At 30.8% G+C, this 19760-nt stretch overlaps 3 protein-coding genes and 1 long non-coding RNA gene across 10 annotated transcripts in view; 1 reads left to right on the top strand and 3 right to left on the bottom strand.

Moving 5' to 3' along the window:
• atos (atos homolog atossa) overlaps nucleotides 1-11963 on the bottom strand; it is a 34136-nt gene extending 22173 nt beyond the window's left edge. Inside the window, exons 1-3 of one of the 4 annotated variants that reach the window (XM_074139281.1) lie at nucleotides 11105-11296; nucleotides 4247-4339; nucleotides 2995-3140 (exon numbers count right to left, since the gene is read on the bottom strand). The gene's annotated coding sequence lies outside the window, so the exon portion shown is untranslated. Of the gene's footprint in view, nucleotides 1-2994; nucleotides 3141-4246; nucleotides 4712-11104; nucleotides 11297-11805 lie in introns of those variants that run through there. The other 3 variants (XM_074139279.1, XM_074139282.1, XM_074139278.1) reach the window with 3 other exon arrangements.
• Nucleotides 4821-7340, bottom strand: LOC141459851 (E3 SUMO-protein ligase ZBED1-like). The gene is made up of 2 exons (XM_074139385.1): nucleotides 6120-7340; nucleotides 4821-4940 (listed from the first exon to the last, which is right to left on the bottom strand). The coding sequence occupies exons 1-2, from the start codon at nucleotides 7338-7340 to the stop codon at nucleotides 4821-4823; spliced, it is 1341 nt and encodes a 446-aa protein (XP_073995486.1).
• A 168-nt stretch (nucleotides 11964-12131) lies between the features above and the next one.
• Nucleotides 12132-14569, top strand: LOC141459816 (translation machinery-associated protein 7-like). 4 transcript variants are annotated; one of them, XM_074139333.1, is made up of 3 exons: nucleotides 12132-12282; nucleotides 12442-12514; nucleotides 13634-14569. In XM_074139333.1, exon 3 carries the CDS (start codon nucleotides 13638-13640, stop codon nucleotides 13830-13832), a length of 195 nt encoding a protein of 64 aa, XP_073995434.1. In that variant the 5' UTR covers nucleotides 12132-12282; nucleotides 12442-12514; nucleotides 13634-13637; the 3' UTR covers nucleotides 13833-14569. The 4 variants fall into 4 exon arrangements, with proteins under 4 accessions (XP_073995434.1, XP_073995432.1, XP_073995435.1 ...); XM_074139331.1 differs by having other exon boundaries at nucleotides 12154-12296; XM_074139334.1 differs by having other exon boundaries at nucleotides 12178-12300.
• Nucleotides 14307-19640, bottom strand: LOC141459820 (uncharacterized). Its single transcript, XR_012461630.1, has 2 exons — nucleotides 18295-19640; nucleotides 14307-16124 (listed from the first exon to the last, which is right to left on the bottom strand). It is a non-coding gene; the product is annotated as an uncharacterized lncRNA (long non-coding RNA).
• Nucleotides 19641-19760: the final 120 nt, after the last annotated feature.

The raw sequence follows: 19760 nt of genomic DNA, 5'->3' as shown, positions 1-19760 counted from the left end.
TTTCGTTTTGTTTTCAACATTTTCTCGAAAATAGCACCAACTATCTCCTGTAAACTTGGCATATAAATTGCACAGATGCAGACTTTTCTTCTTGCAACATTTTCACGGACAATTCGATTAAGAGTAATTTATCTTGGGAACATGGATGAGATTTCCCTCTAGAGTCATTTTTCAGTAATATATGGTCTTAATGGAGGGGGGGGGGGGGTTAAACTCGATTGCTGAAATCGAGTTTGAATTTCCACAACCAGAAGTATCTATTTACTGAATAGAGGTCACTATCTTGAAAATACTATAATCTTTCCCGGTAACCTTCGTACATACATACATTATTACCTAAACACAGAAATTTTCTTTTAACATTTGTCTTGAAAAGTTGGTATTAGGCCGACTGTCGGGCACAGCTGGGCCCTGTAAATTTTAGTGTAATGTGTGATACCAGGTGTAAATGTGTAAAGGGGTTTTAGTAAAGACCCATGGCCATTAAAGAAAAAAAAAATTCTATAATGTTAGTAATGATTAAATGTGACTTCAATGTTTGGTGCCTAATATTTAACGCGAAAAACCTTAGAGAAAGTCGAGTTTACTTACTAGTACTAGGGTTGCGTCTGCATTTAAGACATTAATGTAGCAAAGACATTGAATCTACAGCTAGCATTTGGAAAATATATTCTCTTAAACCGACTGAAACAATATTGTCTAACGATGAAAGAAAGTAGACATGATCGCCACAGTTTTCTTAAGAAAGCACGATGAAATAAAAAAAACTGAATCTGATTTCTTTATATCTTTGCTATGTTTGGATGTAATTTTCAACATGTTTAGTATAATATAAATAAGATTTCAATGTGTTAAGTTTTAGCTGGTATTGTAACAATATGACATAATATAAAGCGTTCAAAATGTCTTATTTCACAGATTAGTTTTTTTTTTTCTTCAGACACGAAGGCGGTGGTGTTAGCATGAAGACAATGTTGGCAACATTCGACACACTGACCTAAATAAGTTGCCTAAGTTCAGGGAGGGGGCCCTCTGTTAGAGAGAGAGAGAGAGAGTGAGTAGGTCCCCAGTTCTGTACTCAATAAATTGCCTAAACCTTTTGTCTGATGTAATCTGTCCTTGAGAAATGAAAACACAACAGTAAATGTGTTTGTAAATTATGGGGAAAAAAAAATTGGAAGGGAGAATAGATTAAAGGCCCAGCTGGAAGTAAGCGAAAGATATAACCTTCGATAAGTGCTAAACAGAAAACAGAGTAGTAACTTTTTACCAAAAACTAATTACGCAATTAAAATTAAAATAAATTGCTTGAGGTTATAAAATCCCTCTATCAGCGTTGATTGGTTAATCAATCCTAATACAGGTTATTCAAAATGAAAAATAATATCTGGTCTCACTTCAACTCTCTCTAACCGCTATTTACCTAATTCATTTTCTCAAAACTTACAACTTGTAATAAAGAGTTAATTGTTAAAAATATATCTTATCTTATTTTATCTAGCATATATTAGATAAAATATGATACGAGAAAAAAAATGTAATACATTATTATGGTACATGGGAAGAAAATTCCCTTCAGTAAGGTAACTATTAGGTTGTAAAAAACAAACAAAACAAAAAAATACCGGAAGTCCAGTTCAATAAGTACTAAGCCATTTTTTTCTACTCCCGATCTTAGAGAAAAAAAAACGTGTATCTTCAAAAATACAACTGACAAAATGTTTACTAACTGAATTATAAATAAATAATTAATAAAAAACAATTTGTTTTAAAAAATTGTTAAAAATAAAAATGGTTATTTATTACCAACTAAACAAATAGCATTCCAAGTTAAATAAGAAAAATAAGAGGAACGGTTTTCAGAAAATATAGTAAATTAACTTTGCACAGACTGAAGTACAAAAAACTGAATACCAATTTTTATGTACCGAAAGTGTGATTCGAAAAACTAAATTTCGATTCCGATAATTTCACACACGATTTTAATACTTGAATAAAAGCAAGAGAAAATAAAAACCTAAGAAAGCAGAAAAACGGTTCTAACTGATTTTCTTTAAATTTTACGCAATATCTAGGCATATCTTCTATCACTTTTTTTTTTTTTTGTCTAATAACGTTTTTAGGGCAGTTCTGCCACTATTGCTTGAATGTGCCATTTAGGTGAATTTATACATTTCTACCAACTATATAGAAAAAAAAAAAAAAAAACGGTTGAACCGGAAGTTGCGAACGTTACGTTAAATCTCTACAAAACTAACAGTCATACAAAAATTAATTGAATAATTTTAAAGAAAATAAAAAAGTTTTAATTTTAACACTAAAAATTAGCGATAAGTATTGAGTGAGAATGTGACACTAGAAAAGCAGAACACATTTTTAACAAAATTATCCATTTGAAATTCCCGGAGTAGTGAGGTTGTACTTTGTAGGAGGTGAAGGTTATCGCAATTTGAAAAAGAAAATCGATTAAGTTCAAATTCAATAAATAGGTTCCACAAGTTTTGGTCAAAATCGATTAACCGTAAATACTAATTGATGATTATAATTTTCACCATTCTCATTGCACACAGGTACTAAAAGTTTTTATTTGTAACATTTTTCCAAGAAATTACTTCTTAAAGCTTCTCTTGGGGAGAGACGGAGATGTTCTAGGGAAAGACATCGTTACTATATAACAATAATACGAAAGAAGTGTTCGCTGAGCGGATATACCACAATTAATTTCATTTCTTTTTTTTTTCTTTCAAATTCTAAGTTAAAATTATAAGAAAAAATTTATCGACGCAAACGCGGTATGAGAAAGTCGTGTGAGTGATATAACAGGTTTTATCTAGTTTTCTAAACTATTTAAGAGGGTGAAAAAAAAAAACAATAATCATAATATAACTGTAAAAATTTTTTTGTTATTTAAAAATATCTAATTAAAAAAATTAAATACTTTTAATAAATAATTTAAAAAAAAACAAAAAATACAAATATTTAAAGTGAAATCACCTGGGCGGAAGCTCTGAAAGGAGTAATCAATCCAGCAGCAGCTGAGTTAGTCAATACCTGCGTACAGAGCCATCAGCTGCGAGCAAACAGCTGTTCGCAAGGACAACAACAAACCAAATCGTGTATTGGTGGACGGCTGGTGGCCACTGAAATGTTACACATTCTCCATTTTAGAAACTGAATTCAAGCCTATTAAAGTTTTAAAATACATTTAAATTTTTATTAGTAGTCATTTTTTAATCTATCAAATTATTTAAATTTCATGAAGGTAATTTTTTTTTTGTATCCCAAAATGCGATGTTTAAATCAAATTGATAAACTATTGTTTATGCGTTAAAGTTGTAACGTACTCAACTAGGTACACAATAAATATTATTATTTTTAATTTATTTAATATTTACTTATTTATAATAGTTTAATATTCATGAAGAAATTAAATCGAATCAAGTTAATGGAGGAGGTTGGTGACCTCTGGTTTACAATGGTTACTTTGAACCCTTCAAAAAGACAATAAGGGTCAGGACAATAAGGCTTTTTTTCCCCCCTTCTTTTAAGATATGATTTACTTAACTTTTTTCTAATTATTTATTTTTTTAATTATAGGTTACATTTTAAAATTTATATGAAGAAATTCAATTCTAATATTACGCAATAATTTAAAAGTTTGTTTCAAATACTATTAATAAAAACAAAAGCTTATTAATGACGAAACCGAACACATCAATCTATACGTTTTACACAAACATCTTAAAATTTAATGTTTAATATAACGATTCCCCCCCACACACAAAAATTTAAAGTTTCGTAATATAATGCATTTCAGATTTAAGGAGTTGTGTTTTTTTTTTTTTAATCGATTCGTCAATCCAAAGGGAAGAACAAGTATGGCCATAATTTAAGTCATAATTTTTTATTCCCTTTTCTGACTAAACAAAACAATATATAAATATATATATACTGAAATTGGCAATCATCTTTTTTCCATGACAGATTTAATTCACAGTAAATTACTAAATAAGAGTTCTTTTTGGAAAAACAACCTCGTAAATGTATGTTTTATTTCCACCAAACAAAGATAATAAACTATGGATTAGAGTTGAGCATGCAAAGGTTCTGTAGGAAATGTATCTAAATATAGGCAAAGTCAGCTACACTAAGATATTCCAAGAGTTATAGTATATTTTTCACTCTCTCCTCCTGTCTAAAGTGGAGAAGGGTGCTGCGAGAGTTAGTAGCAGTATAAAGGACTTACCTTGTAAAATCAATTGTCATAAAACAGACCCTCTGATATCCAACTTTCTATAAATGTACATCAAGTTTGAAAACATTTTCCGCACAGATTAAACTGTAAATTATTAGATAAATTATAAGAGAAACTATTGAAAATATAAGAAACACACAAAGAACGAATATCCTCTGTTGCCAAGTGCATGTTTAGCTCTGTCAAGACTGGGCCCACTGCCAACTCACCTTCCCTGACTACCCCACTCCAATTTAATTTTTAACAACAGTAAAATAGTTTTTCTTTAAGGGAATTTATTTAAATATACTTTATTTGATTATTTTTCACATTATACTAAAGTAATCATAAACTAGAAACAAGTTTAAAATATTATTTTACGTTTTCCATAATACACTTATAGGTTGGCAACTCACAGCTGGTCAGGAGTCAGCTGTGTAGTGGATATCCTAACTATGACAGAGGGTTTTCATTGGCTAATTCTGCCTGTGCTGTGTAAACTAGATTTAGTGCGCACGCTCAGAACTGGTGACCCCCCACTAACTGTCTGTCTACATCTTGCACCCACACCGAACCAATCGTACTTTCATACTAGTGATGGGCTATACGAGTCCGCCTGTGGAATCATTGGATTTGAATCAACTCCAGGGTCGGAATCGATTCCAAAAACTCGTTCATCGATTCCAGTTGCCGTACCTATCCTATGCTTTCGTGCAAATATCATGCAATTTATTAAATATTTTATTAGTACTTAACTTCATCAGTTAATAACAAAACTACATGTAATTTGCAACAGTTTTAAAAGATATATAATATCTAATTGTTATTGACAACATCAAATAAAATTAGCTTTACACAAGAACAAGATTTAAAACAAAGCAGTTTTGTTAATATCCAGCAGGACCACTGGGAGGTTGAAGTTACCCTGCCAGGAGGGGAAATGAAATGGGAAGGAAATAAGGTTGTTAAAGGTATCAATGATGTTAGTTGGACCTTAAAATATGTACATGCAAACAAATTAAAATATAACAATGAACATAAACTAAGAAAGATTAACGAAATGAAATTATATTACTAAATATTTAATAATGAATAAAACTAAGCCGTCTATATATATATATATATATCCCAATACAAAACAAAATGAATAATTTTTATCACAGCATTATCACAGACTAGAGAAGGATTAAAGTTTAAAGCTACTTAGAACTTAAGAAATTAATTAATGTAAATTTTTATTCAGAAATAATATCATAGAAACATTGCTCGACTTTAATCTATTGCGTCTGTCAACTAATATTTGTCCAGCTTTAGAGAAAATCCTTTCGCAAGGAACTGAAGTGGCTGGAATGCATAATCTTTTCAAAACAACGTCATACAATCTGGGATATAAGTCTTTCCTCTCTCTCCACCAATCTAACGGATTGGCTTCTCTATTTAAAAAAGGTTCTGCCAAATATTTGTCTAATTCAATTATACTGGCAGATACTGGGGTCTGTTTCGCGTTTAACGTTTTAATTTTTGCATCGAATTCCCGCCAAAGACTAGAAGTAGAAGTTGTGGATGATGGAACATCGGTAGATAACGAAGCTTTCGGAATTTGAATAAATGATAATTTAGTGGCAAGAGAATGGTACATTTTCCGGAATTTAATGTCGCTCGAAAAACCTTCGTTTTTAAATCGCGGATCTAAAATCATCGATTGACCTATAATTTCTACCGATTCTAAATTGGAAAACCGATTTGAAATATTAGCGCAAATTACTCGAGCCATTGATTGTATTTCAGGTCTGTAATTTGTGTGCAAAAATTTTGAAACGTGATCGGTCATAAAGCGCGAGAATATAATAATTTTAGAAATTGTTATATAATTTTCCGAACTTACTTCGTCCGTAATTTCATTAAATATCTGCAATAACTGAACCGCGCTCTCTAATATTTCCCAATCGATTGTTGTTATATTATGTTCACCCTGTAGATTTAATAAAGCTATGGTCGCGATCAATGGCTGTTTGGTTTTTAAAACGCGATCAAACATTATAAATGTGGAGTTCCAACGAGTGGGGACGTCTTGTTTTAATTTTAATTTTGGGAAACCCATCTGTGTTTGTGTATTATGTAGCTTGGTCAGAGAATGAGAACTTCTTTTAAAATATTCTACTAAAGCTTTAATTTTGTCGGTCGTTACGCGAATTTCTGCGATTCCCGAATGGACAACTAAATTCATTGAATGGGCAAAACAAGAAATATGCCTCCAATTGCACTGCTTTACTGCCGAAACAATATTTGCACCATTATCAGTAACAACGGCAGTTACTTTATTGGTGAGTTCCCATTCTTGGACCGTGGATTGCAGGTGTGAGGCCAAGTTATTCGCTGTATGTCGTTCAGAGTAACTAGTACACTTCAATAAATGTGTTTGTAAATTTGTGTTTTGGTCTATGTAGTGGGCAGTTATAGCAATAAAGCTTTCATTATTCACCGATGTCCAACAATCAGTTGTTAAACAAACGGCATTTACTTCGTTGAATCTACTTTTTAATTTTGATTCTTCCCGCTTATAAATCATTGGGAGTAAACTGTTGGATATATACTTTCGTGAAGGTACATTATAACTGGGGCAAAGCAATTTAATTAATTTTCTGAACTCTTGATCTTCAACAATACTAAAAGGATGATATTCTTTTACTATCATTTTGAGCAATTGTTCATCAATTTCCTTGGACTTACTGGGGTGCAAAGGTTTGATTACTTCTACAAAGTCAGTCAAGGATTTTTGAATTACCGGAGCCTTATGGGCAGATGAAGAGAGAGGAGCGACATCTGCAACTTCTGAATGGATGGAAGCTAAACTAGTAGAGGGAAGCGAGCTTAAATTTTGAGTGTCTATAGAAGTTAAATGAGATTTCTTAACAGGGATCTCTTCAGTGCTTTGCTCTGTATTCTTTCTTTTATTGAATGATATAGGATGTTTTCTCTTCATATGTCTGAACAAATTACTAGTAGAGCCACTTGTAAAGCTAACGATTTCGTGGCAATACCGGCATTTAGCTTTGACAGAATCAATAGAATTAAAGTGATTCCAAATTTCACTGCGTTTTGGCATTTGTCTGAAATTAATTTACTAAAAATTAATAAAATATTAAATTTAAAAAATAAGAAACAATAGTAAAAAAGGCGATAATAACCCCGTAGTTGATGGGCAAAAATAAATAAATAAATAAAATAAAATAAATAAAAAAGTAAAAAAATTAAACTAATTTATTAAATATTTTGCTTTTAAAATATTTTCAAATATTCAATAAAGAAAAACAAAAGATAAAAATGAAATAATTATTTAATTTAGGAAAATATTAGTCTTTGAAAATATTTTAGAAATCAACAAAGCACATGCTCTTCAACTTAATTAAGATTTACCACTGGAAAACACCCTTATCTGCTTATCATCAGAAGACAGACACACATGAAATATTGTTATCAGCACGAAAGATGAAATTGAAATGGCCCTTATTGCTATAGCTACATATCTAGAGACAAAAAAATTATATTACCTAAAGAGCGTACTTACTACAGACTCCCTCCCACTCTTATTACCTATTTCACAAACATTCGGCGATTGGAAATATTTTTTAGCAAAATATTATTCTATTTATTCTAAGCAGATTCTTAAGATGATTTTAATTTTTAAAATTTATTTTTGTTTATTACTCTTATAAAATACGAAGAATTTCAAATAAAATATAATATACAAACACAGAATGATTTAGTATGCAGGTGGAGTCAGTCGTCGTTACCATGGTAACGGAACCGTTAAACGACTCCGGTTCCAGCTCCAGCAATTTCTATTGGCTAGAATCAGTGAACGAAAAAGTGGAACGAGTCCGGTTTCAAAAGGATTTAAATCACTCCGGATTCGACTCCACCAACTCCAGTGGATTTAACCAATGAAAATGCTAGAGTTGGGCCGGAGTCGTTTAACGGTTCCATTACCATGGCAACCACGACTGACTCCACCTGCATACTAGATCATTTTGTGTTTGTGTATTATATTTTATTTGAAATTCTTCGTATTTTATAAGAGTAATGGACAAAAACAAAATTTAAAAATTAAAATCATCTTAAGAAAGCGTTATTATGTTTTTTGTATTCAAATGAAACGAATATTTAACTACAAAATATTTCCAATTGATGAATGTTTGTGAAATAGGTGATAGAGTGGGAGGGATACTACAGTAAGTAAACCAATTAGGTAATACTACATTTTGGCTCAGTTTTACTTTGACCGTCATGCGGACATGTACACGTTTAAACTTACGCCAATGAAGATAAGAGTAAGAGTGTCCAGCGCTTAGTTAAAGATTAAGCACACAGCTTTTTCTTTTTGTAAAACAATAAGATAATATTTTAAAAGCTTGATATTCAATTCTTATTAGATAAATATTGTGAGTAATTATAATTTTGTTTGAAGGGTTAGAATTTTTATGGAATACTTTCCTACCCATTTCCGTTTCTCTATTGAATCCTCTTGAAGCAAGTTAACTCCAGTCTTCCAGTGGTCAAGCTAGATAATGACAAAATTGCTTTAATTTATAATTGACTAGCCTATTTTTGGGTTAATATTTGTGTTACGTTGTTAATTTTATATTTATCAGAGCAACTGGAAATTAGGGATAGTACTTAATGTGTGTAAAAGAAATATAGTTTTGTTATTAACTGGAAAAGCTAACTGTTAATGATATATTTTAATAAATTACGTGACATTTGTTCTTATGTTTAATCGTTCCAAAACCTCTGCTGTCTCATTTTCATTTTAATTTTTTTGGGGCGGGGCGGAATCACTTTTTTTTAAAATAGGGATTTGAATCAACTCGTTCCACCATCGGACTCGTTCCAATGGAACGAGTCCGCTCAAATAGCCCATCACTATTTCATACACACAAAAATGTCCCTAGTTAAAGAGAAGACACAATGAGAGGGCACGTCCCCGTTCATGACATAGACGGGAGAGGTTAGAAGAGTAGGGAATAAAGGCTGCACCGTGTTGCGGAGCAGTGCGACGTAGAGGCCGACCACTGAACTGTAACTATGTGGTATATGATTGTCGCCCAGCGTGTTGCACGGCCGAAAAACTAGCACGATAATTTGCTAAATTAGCCCAATATTTAACCATTAATAGAATAGAGCATCAATTCATCCTACTGTAATCACGGTAGCCACCTCAATAGGTTCCGGGAGATTGTCCAGGGAACACACACATCATTAGCTCTTAAAAGAATTTTCAAGGTTTTAGTTATATTTTAATTCCCTATAGAGCGCCATATTGGTCCTATTTCTGCTCTATAACTTATAAAACTACTTGAAAATCTCGTGAACACTTACATGATTTCTCTTTGCGCAGTTTAAGTAATTCTTTCTCGAAACTTTGAGAAGACCAATCATTATACAGGTTTGCATCATTGGTGTCATTTGTGAAAAAAAAAACACATAAAACTACAAAAATCAAATTTGGAATTTTGAAAACTTATTTAATTCAATTATTAATCATTGTGCAGTAATTCCTTACATATCACTGAAATAGAACTTTAGAGGAAAGCCCCAGCTACCTCCATTATTTTAGTGCAGAATGTAAAGTGCAGTTTTACGCTAGATTTGTGTTTTAGAACCTTGAGAATTGTAGAAGAACGACATTAAACTCACCAGATTTTATTAAAACTGTCCGGTAGGACAGTTGCATAAGGGTTGATCGTCAAAAAGTGCACGAAAAAGCGTAACGTTAAAAAACACCCAACTTTGACAATTTTTTTCTCTTTTTCTATAAAAGATAAAATTCCCAAATTTTCTTTAAAATATAGAGCAAACCCTCCTTTATAACTGAAATTTTTTTGCAACCACCCAGACCTAATAGATTTCGAGAAAAAAGTTGCCGAAAATGAGCAAAAACGGCATTTTCAGAAATTGTTGTTGTTCTTGTTCTTCTTCTTCTTCTTGTTGTTGTTGTTGTTACCTTTTTTGTAAACTACGTAGCGCCTAAACGCGTGAACCGATTTTCATGAATGAGGTGTCATTCGATTCGGAATTTTATGTAGATGTGCCTTTTGGGGGTCTCGTCTATATATAAGTAGTGAGTAATTTTAGGTTTAAAAGTTTAAAACTTTCTTTACAAAACGTAAAAAAATCACCGCTCTTGTTTTTAAGCCATTGAAATGTTGCAACCAGAGATTTAAGTAATAAAAACCTGCGGCGAAGTATTTTCGTTAGAAAACCAACAATCTGGGTCGACAACGGAAATATGATAATCCATGGATACTGTAAATGGGTTCTTCCGTCTACATTCTTATAACCCTTTTTAGTTATAAATTTTCCAGTTAAAATGACATAATATATTTATGAACAACAAAACAAAAACAAGCAAGACCTTGAGACGATTAAAAAGGGAAACTTCCACTATTCTAAAATTTACGCTGATAAAGAGTAGGAAACTCAAGTGGTTAAATCTGATGCGAACTTACTCTTAGAAGCAACTAAAAATCCTCATTAAATTTAAATTTTTGTACGTGTAATTATCTGGAACTAACCGAATTTATTTGTCTTAAAACGCTATCCCTATTCAACCGACTTTATTGCACCTTGGAATTTTACTTACTTATTGTGAGCTTATAGTACTATACAGGTTAATGTGGACGTGAAGTATTCTGATATCCTCCCTTAGAAGAAAGATGAAACACATCCCCCAGAAATGTATTGAAAAGATTCTTCTGTAATAATAGCATTGATTTTATCATATCATGCCGGCTTCGTGAGATTCTGATCGGTTTCAAATTTTCAACTATTCCTAGGCAATAGGTTAGTATAGAGAAATTTTCTACTTACTAAGTCAACTTCCCCACAGAACTAGATTCCAAATAAACTGAAAAATCATTTCAGTAAAATGACCATCCAGTAGTCCGATTTATACTAAGAGTTTAATCGTCACTTCTCCAAGTAAGCACTCTAATAATAATCAAATATGAACGTTCTGCATTTTTCCGTTATTGACAATATAAAACATATTATTTACAAAAACAATCTAAAATTTGTAGAAACCATTTATTCTAGCTCAGGGAACCTTAACCAAAAAAATCAGCTCAAACGCAATGTGTTCTCTTAAATAACAATTTTAATTAGATTCAAAATAACTTTAATCTCTCAGTACTTTTTGGAATAGGCACTAAATTGTAGAGTTAACATCTACGACAAACTAAAATCCAAGAAAGATTATTTGTTAAAATATTTCTTATGGAACAATTTACCAAAAAAAAGTCTTTGGATAAATTATTTAAAAAAACAAAAAAGAATCTTTAAATAACAATTATTTATAGAGTAGTAAATATTTGTAATGACTAAAGATTGTATTACTTTTTGAGGTTAACATCATATCCAAACGACACATTCTCAACTAAAGTTAAGAGTTAAGATATTTAATAATCAAATAATTAGATTTTTATGGAAATAAGAATTAATTTTTAGAAAAAAAAATTTCCTTCACAAAAAATAGTTATAATTAATAGGAATATTTTAAAACAAAAACTTACCTAAGTGTAATTCTCTATCTGGAAACCACTCAATTGTTAAAGTAAAGCTATTTTTGCCAAATAAAAATGTATAAAACATATTTTTTGTTAGGAGTACCATTTTAATACTTGGATAGAATATGTAAAATTATCACATAATGTTTCCAAACTTTAAAACTTCCAACGTGTGAGCCTTTTTTCCACAGATGACTTTACTCCAATAAACGATATAATTTATCGATTATACTATCTTGAAAATTGAACCTCTTCACTTTTATCTAAAAAAAAAAAATGAAATAAATTAGAGATTATTTAATTATTATAATTATTAAAGCACTTTTATTTTTGCATAGAAATGAAAGAAATGTACAAAGTCTTTAAAATAAGGTTTTTTTACTTTCTATAAACTATGATAACCTATCCAGCTGGTGATCTTAACCAAAGTTATAAGTAAAGTAAATCAATTATAAACTGCCAAACTTGAAATATAGCAGTCAGGTTTGTTTGGAATTGTAGGTGATTTCTTAACTTTTGCATGTCTACAATAATTATATATTTGTATTTGCAAAATATATACTTATAATCATTCTGCCTGAAACATATGCATGTAAGTACCGGTTGTAATGTTTTCTTTTTATTTTTCCGATTGTTTTTCAGAATTTCTAAAAGATTTAACGAGAATATTGAAACGAATCAAATCTGGTTGCTGATTACAGTGTAGAAATTGTGTGTAAGTGTATAACATTTCATTGTGTTGGTTAATCTACATATATGTGTATACATATATTTATTTAAATTTCATCTTCAGTCAAAATTAAAATTTATGAGTTATTTGAATAGCATTCTATTTATTAAGGTGATGTGAAGACAAGACATGTACCTGCAAATTATATTAAACTAGAAGAAATCTAGTGAATTAATTAAATTATTTAGAACTTGCTTTGTAATAAGGCATTTAGTAGTTTATTAGTTCTGTTTGTGCCGCCATATAATCCTTTATTATGTTTTCCATTAAAAGATTCTATGTAGTAAGACGTTCTTATATTTTCAATTTTTAGACGAAACGTTACTAAGTTTCGGCCTGTACAGTACTCATATTTCTGTTTTGGAATATCGTTTATTCTTATTCCACTTAATGGCTTTGACCAGTTTTGTAAAAAACCAATAGCCATATATTTTTATTAGCCCGAAAGGACCATTAAAATTGTGTAAATGTACAGGAATCATCGAATGCAAATGCCAATCCTACGAATCTTTTCGTATGTTCTTCTTTTCACCAAATTACTTTTTTCCATGTTTGAGATATTTTGAATAATGAAGATAGCTCTGGCGAATTTCTTTAAAAATTTTTATCCTCATTGCACTAGGGTTGGCCTCAATTTTTATTTGATACATTTTAACAGGACAGTTCGATTAAAGGGACACTTTGAAAGGAGTGTATATTTTTTTATCCAAAATACCATTTCAGTATAATGTAGACTCATCACTTATTCTATATTACAAAAGGGGATTTAATGATAAAAAAAAGTTCAAATTCATTGAAATTCTAAAATTACGGTATTTTTTCCTTTTCTGAGATTTTTTCTAAAATATCTACTTAAATTTTCTCTTAACTTGTATTTAGATCAAACGTTTTTATGACAATAATTTGAGAAAAATCGATTTGGGCATTTTGAACTGTGTAAAAATGATCTCCTATAAGATAAAAACTTGAAGATTGTCAAAGAGAAAAAGTCATTTGAGTATTCACATAGGACTTTATTGAACTTTTATGATATGAATAGATTACAAGTGCCTAATATAATCATGAATCGATTATATAACTAATAAATTCTTTTATATATTTCAGCAAAATGACAGGAAGGGACGGAGGTAAGAAGAAGCCGTTGAAAGCGCCAAAAAAGGATAACAAAGAGATGACAGACGACGAAAAAGAGGCCAAACTGAAGCAGAAAGAGCAGCAGAAGGCGCTGGCCGAGATGAAGGCGAAAGCAGCCCAGAAAGGTCCTCTAATTGGCGGTGGTATAAAGAAATCCGGGAAGAAATGACAAGGCAATCTTATATTTCCATATAAAAGATACTTTATTTCTGTTAATTTTATTTCCCTATTAATTACAAGTGATTTTTTGTTTACCTTTTGTTAACAGTTCTGTAATGGATGTTTTTTATAATCTAATATTGTACTTTCTTTTATACTTTATAAATCGACCAATTTATGACATAAACGGAACAATATGGTATCGAAATAGGGAACATCTCAGTAGTAAATTACTTTCACATTCATTAAAATTTAAAGCTATTCTTGTGAGAATAATTCAAGCGATTTCAAATCTATTTGTTACGAAAAAAACAGATAGTGACCAATGAAAAACATAAGGGAAACTTTTGCCAGATTTTGCTTTTCCTTATTTGTAAATTACTTAACTGAAATTGACCCCTTTGTCATAAGCTAATGAAAAAACAAAAAACTGAGAAATGTTAGACTTAATTTCTTTGTTATATAATACTTTTTTCCAGATAAAGTTCACATAAAAAACAACTTTCAACTAAAAAAGAATATCTTAATAACAATTTGTTTTCTTTTGGTAAAAAATGGGAATCAATGCATACGACTTAATTCTTGTTATAATGGACTGCGTGGTCTATTAATTACTTTAATTTTTACATTTTACCATAAGTGAAGATTCTCTTGAAACTGAATTATCAAAATTGAAGCTTTCACTTAAATGTAAAAACAATTGTAAACAAATTTTTTTTTATTATAAAAAAAAGATATATAAATCAATATTTTGTTGGTGTTTGTTTTTTGTACATTCTAATATGAAAAAATAGAATTATTGATTATTCTGATTAATATTAAAACTGTCTGGTAGTACAGTTGTGCAAGGGTTGATTGTCAAAAAAACAGAACGTAGAAGCGATATGTTGAAAAACACCCAACGTTGACAATTTTTTCCTCCTCTACAAATCTTTAATATAGTACGCATATCCTCGTTTATAAGCATAATCATTCCCAACATGGCAGTGAAAATTGATTTCAAGAAAAACGTTGCTGAAAATTGGGAAAAAAACGGCATTTTCAGAAAATTGTACTTAATAATTTTTATTGTGAAGAACGTAAGCGCCTCTTTACCCCTTTCAAGAGAAGGTAATGTTACACTATTTTATTTTTTATTCTAATTCCACTATTAGCCTATAGGTGTTTAAAATATGATAATGATTTAATGAATGCGAAGCTAGATATTAGGAATTAGATTTAGAACGTATTTGGAAGTATGAAAAGTTCAGCAGCTTCCATTGTCTTCAAGACTAATACATCATTACAATAGATTTTTTTAAAAAATTTGTGTTACTAATCTTTTTTTTCAAACGCTGATATTGTCAATCAGTGTACAAGATTTTATAATGATCTGATGAATGAGAAACGAGATATTTAGAGATTATGTTGGGACACTTTTAATACTTAAAAAAAGTATAGCTTCTATTATCTCTTAAACTAATGAATCGTTAAAATTGATCTTAAATTTTCTTTAAAATAAAGACCATAATCTTGTAATTTATAATAATTATCATAATTATAGTAATTTTTTTGCAACCACGCAGAATAGGTTTCGAGAATAACGCAGTTTCTAAATACGACTATTATTTAATTTGCCTAATATCTAATTTGGGATTCTGCATGTTTTTGTGCAGTGGAAATATACAAAACCCTAAAATATATGCTTGTTTTCATTGATTTTATTTAACTATTTTTATACAAAATTTTTATTTTTCATTACCATTTTAATTAACAAATGCACACCTTCTTGCTTGTTACTTCCACACTTATTCAGCAAGTGTAGTGTGTGAAGTAAACTTTTTGAAGTCAAATTCTCTACACTAACTGATTAAACTACCTCTGATTATGGAGTTAAATCTGAAAGCAGTTTTAAATAGAAAAAAAAATGATAAGGTAGATTAAAAAATATATTATAAAACAAGAAAATTTTCATGTCAGTCTACTCAAAGTAATGATAACAAAATAACCAGAGGCGTAAGGAAGTAAACCATTATTTCAGCAGAATCATTTAATGATAAAGTTATAATTACAGTAATATTTTGAAAAATCTTTTATCAAAAATTGAATTATAAGACAAAATCTAGGAAAATTTTGTAGTTATTTATAATTCATTTCAGATTGTATTTAACTAAAATTTCGATCTGCACAAAGCAATCTGTGTACGGCTCTGACATCTAGTAGCAGTGCGCTGATCTAAAGATAGGCTGTACAAGGTTACAAGGACGTCTGAACTTCCAACAATACACATCGCTCTATTCGTTTTGTTTTACTGTTTCCTTCGCTACAAAATAAACTATATTAGTGGGATAGGTATTGAGATTGCACTTTTCGATATGTATTTTCTTAGGGGACTCCAACAAAGTGACAGTTTTTTTTTTAATTTAATACTCCTGCAAAGGAGTTTATTTACTGAATTCACCTTATTGCACAAGCTGTATACGTTCAAAGTTGCCGTAATTATACAAGACTTATATTTTTTGGTTACATGCATCAATGTTGAATTTTCCTATATGTACTTGATATAATTTGTGTTAAAACATTTATTTATAATTATTTACAATCAGCAAACTAATGCAATAAGTTAATTAGCTGCCTCGTACAAATTGTCTTAGAAATAACTTGGAAGGAAGTGGCCAGCATCTCCTTCCTGGACCGGTTACTCTTCATCCTCTGAAAGAGGGCCAAAGCGCCTAATAGTAAGAGTCGGTAATAATATTGAAGCTGAGTAAACAATAGTTGTACCTGAAATGAATACTTAGAAAACCCAGGTGAATTTATTAAGGACAATTTGATTGTTGCCCCTTTGGCAGCGCTAGCCCATTGATGGACTTGCTGGCTGGGAAACTGAGAAACCGTTGGTAGTTCACTTCTTTCATTTGTGAAAAATACCACTAAAAACGATTGAAACTTAGTGGTCAAGATCTCCTTTTCGCTAATAATGCTTTACTGAACGGATTTCTTCATATTCTAGAGATCTTTGTCGAAATGGTATCGTAAGATGTTCACCTCTAGACTTCCTCACAGATGTTGTACATTTATTTAAATAATTTGATTGAATATTTCTTTTAGGGTGGATTTGAGGAGCGGATATGGGCAGGCTTTCATCGAAAGTCATTTCCTATTAATGAAAGAGTTTATAAAAGCTAAAAAAGTTAGTAAGCATTGATACGTCTCTAAAATTAGAAGATTGTTAATATAAAGGATAAAGGCAGAAATGGTTACAATGGAAAAGACAGAATATGAACGTTTATTAATAACATACACACGGTTTTCTTCTGCAATTAATCTTACAAGTTTCAATTTAGGGATTCCTCATCTGCTAAATATTAATTGGCCACATTTTAGGGGCCCTTAAGGTAGAACCTGGTTCCATTAAAAAGTTATTGTGGGTGGTTTGTGTATCACTTACATTCCGTAAAAAGAGCTGAAATGTGTTTTGCTAAAATTCCAAGTCTGAACAAAATTTCTGAATCTTTTTTTAAATTACTTCCGCAATATAATTTAATCACTTAGATCTGTGAATGTAAGACTTTTATTTGAATAATTTTGAAAATTCGTTTTTTGAGCAGTTCTGGATAGGATTACAATTTCTTCTCTTTTTTTTTGTAAATTCCGAGTATGAAGAAAAGTATCAGAAAGTTGAAAAAGTCGAGAGAAAGTTCAAACTAGATTTTCCACTTAATTTTCTTTGAATATTAACCCTTTTTTTTACTAACTCTGTTGATGGACCAAATTGAAGACAATGCTGTTATGAACAGTCCCCATTTTTTTTTTGAAAGCAGATGGTGTAGAATAAAATATAACCATAAATCTGATTACCTCCTCCAAAAAAAACTGGCCAGGGTAATGCATTAATTGGGAGAGTACAGTGGTGACTTGATCGGTAGAGGTGGCTGGTTTCTTCAGAGAGGGGACTACGTCTAGATGTAAGCAATAGTGATGGGCAGAACGAGTCCGTCTTTGGACTCGTTGGATTTGAATCAGTTCCAGGGTTGGAATCGATTCCAACAACTCGTTCACCGATTCCGGTCTCTGTACTTACCCTATGCATTAGTAAAAATGTCACGCAATTCATTAAAAAATATCATTAAATGTTAGCTTTCCCAGTTAATAACAAAACTATATTTCTTTAACACACATTGAGTACTATCCCTAATTTCCAATTGCACTGATAAATATAAAATTAACAACGTAACACAAAAATTAACATAAAAATAGACTAGTCAATTATAAAAATTAAAGCAATGATGTTTAGTCATTATCTAGCTTGACCACTGGAAAACTGGAGTTAACGTGCTTCAAGAGGATCCAAGGTAGAGAAACGGAAATGGGTAGGAAATTATTCCCATAAAAAAAATTCTAACCCTTCAAGCAAAATGATAATTACTCATAAATAAAGAAATATTTATTTACTAGGACTTGTATATCAAGCTTTAAAAATATTATCTTACGAAAAGAAAAAGCTGTGTGCTTAATCTCTAACATAGCGCTGGACACTCTTATTCTTATCTTCATTGGGTAAGTTTAACCGTGTACATGACCGTGAGACAGTCAAAGTAACACTGAGCCAAAATTTAGTATTACCTAATTGGTTTACTTACTGCAGTATCCCTCCCACTCTATCACCAATTTCACAAACATTCATCGATTGGAAATAATTTTTAGTTAAATATTCGTTTTATTTGAATACAAAAAACATTATAACGCTTTCTTAAGATGATTTTAATTTTTAAAATTTGTTTTTGTCCATTACTCTTATATAATACGAAGAATTTCAAATAAAATATAATATACAAACACAATGATCTAGTATGCAGGTGGAGTCAGTCCTCGTTACCATAGCAATGGAACCGTTAAACAACTCCGGTTCCAGCTCCAGCAATTTCTATTGGCTAGATTCAGTGAACGAAAAAATGGAACGAGTCCGGTTTCAAAAGGATTTAAATCACTCCGGATTCGACTCCACCAACTCCAGTGGATTTAACCAATGAAAATGCTAGAGCTGGGCCGGAGTCGTTTAACGGTTCCGTTGTCATGGTAACTACGACTGACTCCACCTGCACACTAGATCATTCTGTGTTTGTATATTACATTTTATTTGAAATTCTTCGTATTTTATAAGAGTAATGGACAAAAACAAATTTTAAAAATTCAAATCATCTTAAGAAAGCGTTATAATGTTTTTTGTATTCCAATGAAACGAATATTTAACTAAAAAATATTTTCAATCGATGAATGTTTGTGAAATAGGTGATAGAGTGGGAGGGATACTACACTAAGTAAACCAGTTAGGTAATACTAAATTTTGGCCCAGTTTTACTTTGACCGTCTAGCTGACATGTACACGTTCAAGCTTACGCCAATGAAGATGAGAGTAAGAGTGTCCAGCGCTAAGTTTAAGATTAAGCACACAGCTTTTTCTTTTTGTAAAACAATAAGATAATATTTTAAAAGCTTGATATTCAATTCTTAGTTAATAAATATTATGAGTAATTATAATTTTGAAGGGTTAGAATTTTTATGGAATAATTTCCTACCCATTTCCGTTTCTCTACCTTGAATACTCTTGAAGTAAGTTAACTCCAGTCTTCTAGTGGTCAAGCTAGATAATGACAAAACTGCATTGCTTTAATTTATATTTGACTAGCCTATTTTTGTGTTAATATTTGTATTACGTTGTTAATTTTATATTTATCAGAGCAATTGGAAATTAGGGATAGTACTCAATGTGTGTTAAAGAAATATAGTTTTGTTATTAACTGGGAAAGCTAACATTTAATGATATAATAATATAATAAATTGCGTGACATTTGTTCTTATGTTTAATCGTTCCAAACCTTCTGCTGCCTCATTTTCATTTTTATTTGCCTAAATTTTTTGGGGCGGGGCGGAATCACTTTTTTTAAAAATAGGGATT

The sequence above is a fragment of the Rhodnius prolixus genome, unplaced genomic scaffold (genome assembly GCF_049639745.1).
Source record: "Rhodnius prolixus isolate KJV_2025 unplaced genomic scaffold, Rpr scaffold_23, whole genome shotgun sequence".
Taxonomy (NCBI): Eukaryota; Metazoa; Arthropoda; class Insecta; order Hemiptera; family Reduviidae; genus Rhodnius; species Rhodnius prolixus.
This window is presented reverse-complemented; position numbering and strand designations above follow the sequence as displayed.